Here is a 12065-nt window from a genome sequence, read left to right as displayed (position 1 = left end):
CATTACTCATTTCAGGTCTTTGAAATCTGGGAAATGAAGAAAGAGTGAGGGAATGCAATTTTAAGAGCTATATAAATAGAAGACAAAAGAAAGGGGATATGAGTAAAATCTTTAAGTTGGCCAGGGGTTGTTAATATAGAGGAGATTTTTCATAGAGTAGAGGGAGACAAGGACAGAACAAGAGGTCATCCCTAGTAGTTGTATGAGGAGAGTATGTGCATGGGAGTAAGAAGCAGGTTCTTTGCATGGAAGGCAGTTGGTGAGTGGAAAGAACTGCCTGAGTGTAGAAACTTTAAATGGGTTTAAGCCATTGGACTGATGATCTTTTTTTTTGTGTAAGAGTTTTGACCTCCCATAATGAGTCTTTTCACTCTATGGAGGTCTAATATTAATTATTATTTCTGACCTCAATGGAGTCATAAGCCTCATTCTGGGTGGTCCACCTTAGACAACACAGTCTATCATAGCACTACTTAAACTCATCCACATTTGCACTTTCACCATCTCCTCAAGCAAGGCATTCCATGCTCCTACCATTCTCCATGCAAACAACTGATTTCTTACTTCCTACTTCCTTTTGCAACTTCCAAGGAATGGCCCCTTCACTCGTTTTACCATATGAAAAATCTCCCAGGTATCAATCTGGTAAATACCATTCAATGACTTACATGTCTCATATGAAAAATGAAGATATCAGGAAGGAAGTTGATGCTGTAAGCATTTACGAATATGTGAGCAGATATAATCTAAGGTAGTATGGTCAGTAAAACAAAATGGACTATAGTTGCCAATTGGTGCTATGATGGTAGGGAAAAGATCCAGAAGATCAGGATATAGATGGACTAATGCTATTAGCACCTTAGAAGAAGAAGAAGATACAAGATCTGCCAATACTATAAGACCTGATAAATAACAAATTAATTGGGAAGAAAATTGTTGATTATTGATTTTTACTCTTTCTAACAGTTCCTAACAAGCAAATCAGCATGTGCCCTATAAGATTAAAGAGGAAAAAAGTCATGGGAAGAGGTAGCTAAACAAAAGTCATGAGAAGAATTTGGTGACTGGTTGCTGTCAATCATACAACTTGATTGACAGCAACTTAGAGATGAGCAAAGTGGATTCAGAAAGAGAAGAAGCTGCATAGAACAAATATTTTCACTGACAGATCACTGAGAAATGTTTAGAATTTCAGAAACCTGTGATCATGTGTTTTGTACTTCAAAAAGCTTTTAAATCAGTTGATAAGAAAATTGTATGGAACTTATGGAATACCTGACAAACATATCAGCATTATGATATTATCAGCATTGGTATCTCCAACTCTGGGCCTGGCTCCAACTGACGAGACCAGTTGGAGCCAGGTCTGGATAGTGGCCCTTCCCTTAATGCATTATACATATATGCGAGGAGATGTGTTTTGCATTATGGGAGATACTGAGATAGGAGTGATGATAGCTTGGTCTTGGATTTTTTACCCAAGTGTGAGTAAACTTTGTTTGCTCACACTTGGATAAAGGATTAAACAAAATTATTATATTTTAATCAATGGTGTTTAAAAAATATTTTGGGAGTAAGATAGCTTGACTTGGTGAATAATGAAGTGATATGTCAGAAAAGTGGTCAGCTACCTCTTAGCATGATTTAAGTAAGGAAAGGCTATGCTAATTTGGCTATATTGTCAGAATAGACATTCAGATAAGAAGTCATTTTTGCCTCTTTATAAGGCCTTTATTTATTTATTCGTATGGAGTTTCCTCCCTTTTTCTCCCCTGTCCCTATTGGGGCGAGTTGAGCCCCCTCATGGGGGTTAAGTATTTATGGCTGTAGATCCTGTGTGTGTTCATGGTGCCGGTTTGCCTGCTTGCAGGATGAAAAACACCAGATAAACTTGCAGAAAAACCTACTGCCCGTGCCCAAGACCAACTAACTTGGCTATGGATGAGGAAGATTCTCAAATTCCTCATGTCTCTTCGACGGGAATCGAACCTGAGACACTCCTTCCCCAGTCATATGGTTGCGAAGCGCACAGCCACTAGGCTAACCGCGTGGACTATAAGGCCTTGATAAGACTGCACCTGGATTATTGTACACAAATTTGGCCTCTGGGTTCTAAGGGGATAAAGAAGTTATGGAAAGGGTACAAAGAACAGTTACAAAGATTATATTTGAATTATGGAATTTAGATTACGAGGACAGATTGAAACTATGTGGGTTACAGACTCTGGTTAACAAGAGAAAGAGGGGGCGATATGACATAGGTCTATAAACTGCTGAATGGGTGTTATAGGATATCGTCTGATGAAATTTTTGCTAGCAAAGGTTGGTCGATTAGTAGAGCCTCTGCTACTAATGGCTCGCAAAAAGTTAAGCAGGTTTGAGCATGGTTAGTAGTTAGAAGGGACCCAATCGTTCGATGGTGTTGGCACATTCTCCCTCAATGAGTCTTTGGACACCTCCAGGGAGTCCAAATGATAATAATAATAATTATAATTATATGGAAGGTGGGGAGAGAACATGGGGCATCCATGGAAGCTAAGTTTGTTTGCAGTCAAGAAAGGGGTAAGAGCTAGGTTTATTGCACTCACTCACAGAGCAGTAAGTGAGTGGAATGTTTGCCTTTAGAGGTAGTGAGTGCATGTAGTGCGGATGAATTTAAGGGAAGGTATGACAGCAGTTTGGGTGATTTACAGCCTCCCTTGCTGAGTCTTTGAATCTCTCGAGGTCTCAGATAATAATAATAATGATATATTACAACAAGGCGACAAATGCATCAAGGGAGATGCGTACAACAGTATACCGAGATTCTTCAAAGAACTTTGATAGATTACCAATTTAAAAGTTAGTAATTAAATTGGAATCAGTGGGTTAGATAATAGATTAGTGTGCATATAGTTTGGAGCTCCATTTAACCTGCCATGTTTTATGATAGCACACTAGAGAAATTTAAATTGCAAAATGTAGTTCTGTGTGGATGATGCAAAGTTGGAGGAACTATCATGAGTATAGTAATTGTGGCTTTTTAGCAGGATTTGAACAGACTAAATGAAGTCAGATAATATACTAGTGAGTTGGATAGGAAAGTGGCAGTCTGATAAGTATTAGCAAGCTGTGTATGAGTAACATTGTTCTAGAAAGTCACCAGGTGTGCCACAGGGATCTATTTCTGGACAACTGCTTTTTAATTTCTTTGTTAAAATGAGAATTCAGTTCTTTGAAGATGATGTAAAGGATGGGAAAAGTATGAGGAGTAAACAGATTTCATGGCTTTACAGGATAAACTGCAAGTGGAGTGGAGTAGACAGATCAGTGCTGTAAAGTGTAATCTTTCAAAATTTGGAAAGTAAAGATGGGATGCATTATATATAACTGTTTGGGGATATCTTACAAATATGAACAAGATATAGCATCTGGAGTTTAAGAACAGACAAAGTCCTAAAATTTATGCCACACTGCTAAAATTGTGAGAATATCAAAACATGCAGAAAACACTGAGATATAGAAGCAATGAAATTATGGTTCCTTTGTATAAGGCTTTGATCATATATAGTATATGAATTACAGTGCAAAGATTTGGTTGCCTAGTTTTTAAGGGGATCAGGATATATACTGGAAAATATCTAGAGATTACTGACTTATAAGTGGTTTCTGGTGTCACTGGAATGTTGGATATGAAGAAAGATTTTGGAAATGTGGTTTGCAGAAGCTCACTGATAGGAGGAGTTGGTTAATGACTGAAACATTTAAGTTGATAAGGAGTTGTTACTGATTAATGTGAAGAGATCTTTCACAGAGTGGAACAGGAGGCAATCTCTGGAAGCTGTATACAAAAGGTATGGGGGTCAGGAAGTGGGCAGCATATATTTTCTTTTTGCTTGGAGAGAGAGCTTGTGAGTGGAATGCATTGCCTGTGAGTGTAATGATGTACTGACAGTAAATCAAGTACAGTTTGATGAGATATATGTGATACTGGGATCACCGACAATGAGACTTTGACTCTATAAGGATGGCAGGATATAAGGATGATGATAATAATAATACTTTCCAAATCACCATAAATTAATATCCTATTACAATTGTGTGAAATGAAAAAATCTTACTCACCTTCCATTGGACACATTGGATCTGCTTTGTTAACAAAAACTATATCTACATAGCTTAGTTGTAATCTCTCTAAAGATGACTGTAATCCTAAAGAAGTAGAAAAATTGAATAAAGAGATCATGAGACTGGCAATGATAATTATGCACTGTTTCCCTGCCCTTAAACAAAAAAGAAAAAAAAACGATGTAATTAGTATTACTTACATTTGTGCATGCATAATTTAATCCAAGGCATTTTTTTGAAAATAAATTTGTTTCACTGTTTTTATTTTTTTTTTATTGTTTTACATATGAATATAATATTATTTAACACTTAAGTTGCATGAAACAGTCATTTAACTTACTGCACAGGATCCCCTGTGTCCTTTTTGTTTTTATTAACCACGCTACCGGCCAAGATGTCTATAGACATCAAGGTTATCATGGATGCGAAGTGCATATTAAAATTGTACTACCATTGATATTACATTGAAATATAATGGATATGAAGCGTATGAGGATGCATATGTGATCCATAATGGCAGGCAAGGTGGTTAAAAAATAATACAACAAATTAAATCATATTAATTTTCAGGCTAAAGTAAATGATGAATGAAATTTGATGAATGAAAGTTGAAGGAAACTTGTTAACACTGAATTTAGGAAATAGAGATGTTTACTGCTCATTTCGAACAGTTTTTTTTTTTTTTCAAAAGACAAAACAAAATAAATAATAATAACATTTTCTTAGAATAATTCCACAATTGTTAAAAAACATGAAATAATCATCATATTATATTAGATATTATTATAATAGATATATAACAGATGTACTAATATGAAGCCCTAATCAGACCACAGCTGGATTACTGTTCTCAGATTTGGTCACCAGGATTTGAAGGGGATAAATTAACCTTGGAGAAGGTACAAGGCAGATAACAAAAATGATATCAGGACTGTGCAGTGTTAGCTATGAGGATAGACTGAGGGCATGTAGACTGCAGAGTTTGATAGATAGAAAAAGGAGAGGTGATATGATTGAGACATTTTAACTGCTGAGAAGTAGTTGCAGGAATGACACTAAGGAGTCCTTTCATATGGTAGAACAAGAGGAAGGGGGTAAGGACAAGGAGCCATCCTTGAAAATGACAAATGGAGGTGTTGCATAAGAGGATGAGGAGTGGCTTTTTTAGCATGGAGAATGGTTGGACCAATGAAGTAAATAAGTACAAGGAATGGAATGATACACTTTAACATGTTTAAGAAGGACCTCCCACAATGAGTCTTATGACTAAATCATGGTCCTGAATACTTGTACTAATAATAAAAAGCCAAATGTAAGTAAAAACTTTGAAATTTCAAAAATTTGACCAGAGAGCTTATGAGAATACAATCCTAGGCATCAGAGTTGCCTTTTCTTGTTGAAAGACATGAGCATTTCCCAGGAGTTCATATAGTTGCCTTTTATTAATGCTTTTCAGAAAAGTTTCGTAGGCCTGACAGCTGTTTCTAAAACTAATTGAGTTTCTTCAGATCTCTTAAGAGGACAAAAACTCCTATCCAATACCAAAACAGTTCTATGTCAGAGAGTTCTATTTTTTCATAAGTGAACTCTCAGTCAGTGCATAATAGTAATTATCAAAGAAAGAGTGTCATACAGCTTCATTTTGGCAAGGTGAAATAAATAGAAATAGGGGATATTAAAGATCCACCCTTATTTCAAAGCTGAATATATGTACAAACTTGGAAAGTTTTGAAAATTTGACCCGAGAGCTTATGAGAATACAATCTTCAGCATCAGAGTTGCCTTTGCTTACACAATTAGTCCTACCTGGAGTGCTGACCTGCAGGATGAATAGGCATGTGGAGGTATCAAAACAGAAAGAATTTATGTGAAATTATAAATCAGGCCACTGTAACAGACTTAGAAACCAGCTTTCATCAGTACAATGAATGAAAGAATTTGAAGAGGAATCATCAGTGCATGAGAGATACTTAAGAAAAAGTTGATTATGCAATGACATAATGTATACATCAAGTGAGAAGATGAGAAATCTGGAGTCAAATGGGCAATTGCAGAAGAAAAAGAGATTATTGTAATTATAAAAATTATAAAGAGAGATGGAGAACAGTTGCATGAGGAATATAGCACTCAGGATAGGAAAGTGACTAGTATTGTAAAGAAAGAAAATTTTGAACAAGAAGAGACTGATGCTGCAATCCAAGGAGAATCCCAAGGAGTTTTTTTGCTATGTGGCGAGCAGAAGGAAAAATGATGTAGTGGAAAGATTACCTTGCATGATGGAGATAGGAATTACCTGACTAAAGCAGATGACATAGTTGAGCTATTAAATGATAACTTTATTAATGTTTCATCCTGTTACAGCAGGCTTTATTCCTAGAAGTATAATGCGTAACGAAGTGTTAGAAGTGAAGGAAAATTATGTATTCTGAATACTGTGTAGTCTAAATATTAATAAGACAGGTGGCCTAGATGGAAAATTTCACCACACATTTTACAGGAATGTGCTATGCAACTGATTGCCATTAGCTTAGCTGTTTAATAAATGTCTTGCAATGGGACAGATTCCGAGAATGGAAGGAGAGTAAGATAAAATAGTATCATTGAATAAGGGTGGCAGTACAATGGATGCATCAAACTATAGGCCTGTTTGTATTTCTTCTGTAGTTGTTAAAATTTTGGAGAAACTGGTAAGAGCTCGTATAAAGAATTGGGCAGATGAGATCAATATTCTTTATGCAGGCCAGCATGGATTGTAAAGGCGTGCTCTTGTTTTAGTAATCTAATAACATTTTACAGTAGAATAACAAGAGTGGATGAGGGGGGTAAGGCATACACTGTAATTTTTTTTAATATTTTTATTTTTATAAAGGCATTTGATGGGTGGGGGTACATGACAAGTTGATTTTTTAGTTTTGAATATCAGATTATTGGACTGAATTGGTGATTGGCTCTCTGATAGATATCAGAGAGTTATGTATGGGGGTTGTATATCAGGGAGTAGGAAGGTTATAAGTAAGTAAAGTTCCATAAGTAAAGTAATGTAAAGAACTTTACTTATGTAAAGTTCCAATATGATCGTTACTGTTCAATCTTTATGTCAATGATATTGTCAACGGATTAGGGAGATGTTCAGCTGTTTGCAAATGATATAAAGCTTGTGAGGGTTATTAGTAATAGTGCTAATGTTTTGCTCTTCAATTTAATGTAACTAAATGTAACATTTTAAAATTTGGGATCCGCAGATGGGATGCTTCCTACTCATTTAGTGGAGTTATACTGGAAGAAGAAGAGGAAGCAAGGGATCTCAGGGTGATTGTGGATAGATTGAAGTGCCTAGGACATATTGCAAAGGTTGTGAAGATATCTCAGAGAATTGCAGCAATATTCAGGAGAACATTGGCTACCAGCATACTTTTATCTCTCATAGTCAATGTTGAGGAGAACATTGACTAGAAGAAATAAAAGTATGCTCTTCCAATTGTATAAAAACTTTGATTTGACCACCTCTAGATTTTTGTGCTTGGATATGGTCACCAGGATTTGAAGGGGATGAAGTAACCTTAGAGAGGATGAAGAGACAGATAACAAAAATGATACCAAGACTGTATAATGTTGCTTATTGTAACAGACTGAGGGCTTGCAGACTGCAGAGTTTGGAGGATAGAAGACAAAGGTGGGGTGGATGTGATGCAGACATTTAAGCTGTTGATGTGTTATTATGATTTTAACACTGAAGAGTTTTTCATATGGTAGGAATGAGGGGGAAGGAGCAAGGACAAGAGGCTATCCCTGGAAGTTGAAAAGGGCATGGTGAGTAAAAAGGTTAGAAGTAGTATTTTTGCATGGAGAGTATAGGAGCATAAAATGCATTGCTGAGAAGGTAGAGAACATGAAGATGAATGAATGAATATGGATGAATTTAAGGAATAGTATTATAGACTTTGTACTGACCTCCCACAATGAGTCATGTGACTCAATGGAATTCAGGCAAATAATAACAATACTTTCACATCACTCCAATTGTGAGGATTGCATTCTTGTAAACTGTCTGGTCAAAATTTGAAAAATTTCCAAGTTTCTACATGCACTCGGCTTTGAAATAAGTTTGGATCTTTAATATGCCCTATTTCTATTTATTTTACATGGGGAAAATGAAGCTATATGGATCTTTCTTTGGTAAATAATAATAATAATAATATAACAATATAATAATATGGTGGTCTGGTTGGCCGAGTGGTTAGCATATCTGCTCTCCAGCCAAAAGGCTGCAGGTTTGAATCCCGGCATGGATGCTTGTGATTGTTTGTGAAAATACTAATGGTGGTGGGCAACAGATGGCATTGGTGGAGACAGAGAGTTGTAGAGTAGGTGCCCTCCTCGATAAGTCTTTGGACTCCCTGGAGGTGTCACGTAATAATAATAATAATAAGAGATATTATTATATGATTAAATTAATAATTATTTTATTAATACAGAGAAATACAGTACACACACACACACACACACTGTATTTAAATGATACTTTATGATCCACAACTATTCTTAATTAATGCAATTTGCAATATTTTTTTCTTTTTAAGAAAAAATAAAATTATAATGAATCTTATCTTTGCACAGTGGGGTAAGGAGATAAGATGATGGTAGTTTCACCACTGAGAAAATTCTTTATCTGGACATTCAATGATTTGGAGAGTGAAAAATAAAATGCCACAAGTGCTTCCTGGAGGAACAATAGAGAGTGTGACTATGGCAATTGAGTAAGGTGAAATTGTGGATGAGATGATGATAAAAGTTGGTAAGAATGGCCCTGAGAGGTAGTATAAATTGGGTAGCGAGAGATCTGAGGTTAATGTTTGAGACTGTAAGGGATATAGTGGGCATGTTACCCACTTATGATAATGCAGAGTTGAGGAGAATAGCATAAGTATTGAATGACATGATAGCGAGAATGTGTCAAAAGAGAGAATGGATTATTATTATTATTATTATTATTACATCCTCCGTGGAGTCGACAGACTCATCATGGACAGTTCATTCAACTGACAACATATTTATTATATAGAATCTTAAAGTCGTTAACACTCCTTGCATTAACAACACATTCTAGTAATGCATTCCATTCACTGACAATTCTCCATGTAAAAAATCTACTCCTCGCATTCCCCCCCTTCCCCACACTTTTACCTAACTTCCAGGAATGATCTCTGGTTCTTCCCCTCTCGCCTTCTACTTTTTTATAATCCCCCTCTGATTAAGCTGATATAATCCTCTCACTAACTTAAATGTCTCTATCATATCACCTCTCTTCCTCCTATCCACCAAACTCTGCAATCCACATTTCTTCGACAGGTTTCCAATGTGATGTGTTGAGAGCCCAGAGACGAGTGACTAAGACAATATCGGGAGTTTGGAATGCTGGCTATGGAGAGAGAGAGAGAGAGAGGTTGACCAGAACTGAGCACAGTAGTCCAAGTGTGGTCTGACCAGAGCCTTATACAGTGGCACAACCACTTCCTTATCCTTGCATGTTAGAGTACTTTTTATCATAGCAGCACTACGTGTGCAGCCTTTGCAACACTAGCAATATCCCCTCCAAACTTCAGTCTACTGTCAACCATCACTCCAAAATCTCTAATCTCATCCACTTCCTGCAGTACAGCACATCCATATAGTACATAGCTTTATATTTCTGCACTCCAAAATGCAACACTTGCACTTAGTGATATTAAAACTACAACCCCACACTTTTGTCCAAGTAAAAAGTCTATTTAAATCTTCCGGAAGAGATTCAGTATCAGCAGTGCTACTTATAACATTTTTCCCAACTTTTCATTATCAGCAAATAACTGAAGATCCCCAGTCAGTCCATATGATATATCGTTTACAAACAAGTTAAACAGCAGGGTTCTCAAGAACAGAACCCGTGGGGCATGCCACTAGTTACCCTTCTTTTTTGAGACACTGCTCCATCACACACAACCTGCTGGTATCGTTCAGAGAGCGAATCTCTGATCCAATATACTGTCTATTCCCATCCTCTGCAGCTTGTACACCAACTTATCATGTAGTAATCTATTAAATGCTTTTGCAAAGTCTAAGAATGTCACTGTATATGATTCTCCCTTATCTAACACACTCGTCACCTATCATAAAATGCAAGTAAATTACTGAAACAGGACCTACCCTTTACAAATCCATGCTGACCTTCATAAAGATGCCATGTCCATCAACCCAATTCTGTATTCTATTCCTTATCAATCTCTACAACAACTTGACCACAACTGCAGTTATATAGACTTGCCTATAGTTGGAGAACTTCTGTCTTAGAACCATGCTTGTTGAGTGGTACTATTTTGCTTTCTTTCCACTCCTTAGGAATTCAACCCACTGTAAGACTTTCATTAAATAAACAGGTCAAGGACATAACCAACTGTGATGCACATTCCTTAAGCATACGTGATGATATGGCATCTATTCCTACAGCCTTATTCACATCTAACCCAACCAACATCTGATACACCACTGTTTCTTTCACTTTCAATTCTCCTAATACTTGCTTCTCTTCTATATATTGCACCGGATCATTTACACCAGTATGATATATGCTGATAAAGTGCTCATTCAATAATTTCACTATATCCTTTGCAGCTGTTCATCTGCTACCGTGACAATCGACCAGTGTTAATCTGATATAAGTATTTTCCTCTTGCTTGCCATATAGCAGAAAAATTCCCCCGAGTTAACCTTGGCCTGACCAGCCAATCTCCTCTCATACTGCACTTTTTCTTTCTTTACCATGCTCGTCACCTTCCTAGGCTGCACCTTATACTCTTCATGGATTTGATCTAGTGATCAGATACACGAAGAGCATAAGGTGTAGTCAGGATTATTTCTCTGATCCTGACTGATTTCCATTCTTACCTGTCTCATCCTTACCTTTATACATTCCATCACCTTGTGCTGCTGCAACCACATCTTCAACCTCATATCCATCTTGCTCCTGCTGTACAACCTCTTGATTTGTGCTATTCTGTTTCACAGGTAGACTCTGATCATTTGCTACATTAGCTTCTTGACTCTGTGCCTTCTCAGAAAACATTAGCCTTTCTAAATGCCCAAAACCAAACCCATTCAAATGTAATCCATCAGATTTATATCATTTGAACTTCCCTTCAAATTCACTCCACAGATTTACAAATTGAACCCCTTTTGCCTCACACAACTCAGCCATCTTATTATTCATTATCTCTGCTCTTCTTCTGAATTCACTGTTATCATATCTGGGCAACACTCCTATGACTTTCCCAACAACACTATCCTTCTTTACCTGCTGCAACAACTTCCTCAAGTTTCTATCAACATTCTTCTTCTCCCCAACTAAGTCATTTGTGCCCACAACTACTGCTAATTTTGATGCCTGGTATTTCCTTTTCTGCAAGACATCGGTTATTTGCTTTATTGTTCCACCAGAAAAGCATCTTTTGTGCACTTTATTATCACACCTCTAATGATCGAGTCCCCATACACTGATATACAACTATCCTTTGATTCTTTCTTTATAATATTAACTTTCTCCTTATCATAAGCTAATCTCTCCTTTAGCTGTTTAATATCCTCTTCAAGATGTTTCATTTCACTTTTCATTTTCATTAACTACTGCCAAAGCTCTTCTACTATGGTCCCAACATTTGCTCCCATTCCTAATAGCTCTAATCTATCCAGACACTTTTCACATATGCTAACGCTTTCCTTCTTCTTGTTTACCCAAACAGTGCACAGATCTTTCACATTTTTCAGTGCAAACATATAGCAGTTTTCACGACGTATCCACTGCGAAAAAATCCAAGGCAAAGCCAGACTTTCATACAGGTCTTCCGTGTCGCTGATGTATATGTTTTTTATGGATGCCATCTTTAGAAGCTGAAGTAGTACAACAAACAAGTAGCAAATGCAACATA

General features: G+C 36.7%; 1 protein-coding gene across 1 annotated transcript in view; it reads right to left on the bottom strand.

Annotated features, from left to right (window-relative positions):
- Positions 1–12065, bottom strand: part of LOC150105358 (voltage-gated potassium channel subunit beta-2-like) — a 740084-nt gene that overhangs the window by 296559 nt on the left and 431460 nt on the right. The window contains exon 10 of the mRNA XM_090393939.1: positions 4105–4191. Coding sequence (XP_090250065.1) covers positions 4105–4191 — 87 coding nt within the window. The remainder of the gene's footprint in view (positions 1–4104; positions 4192–12065) is intronic.

Source organism: Typopeltis vanoorti, chromosome 6 (genome assembly GCF_054136105.1).
Source record: "Typopeltis vanoorti isolate ZY-2024b chromosome 6, IOZ_Tvanoo_1.0, whole genome shotgun sequence".
Taxonomy (NCBI): Eukaryota; Metazoa; Arthropoda; class Arachnida; order Uropygi; family Thelyphonidae; genus Typopeltis; species Typopeltis vanoorti.
Note: the sequence above shows the minus strand (reverse complement) of the source record. Positions and strands in the feature narration are given on the sequence as shown.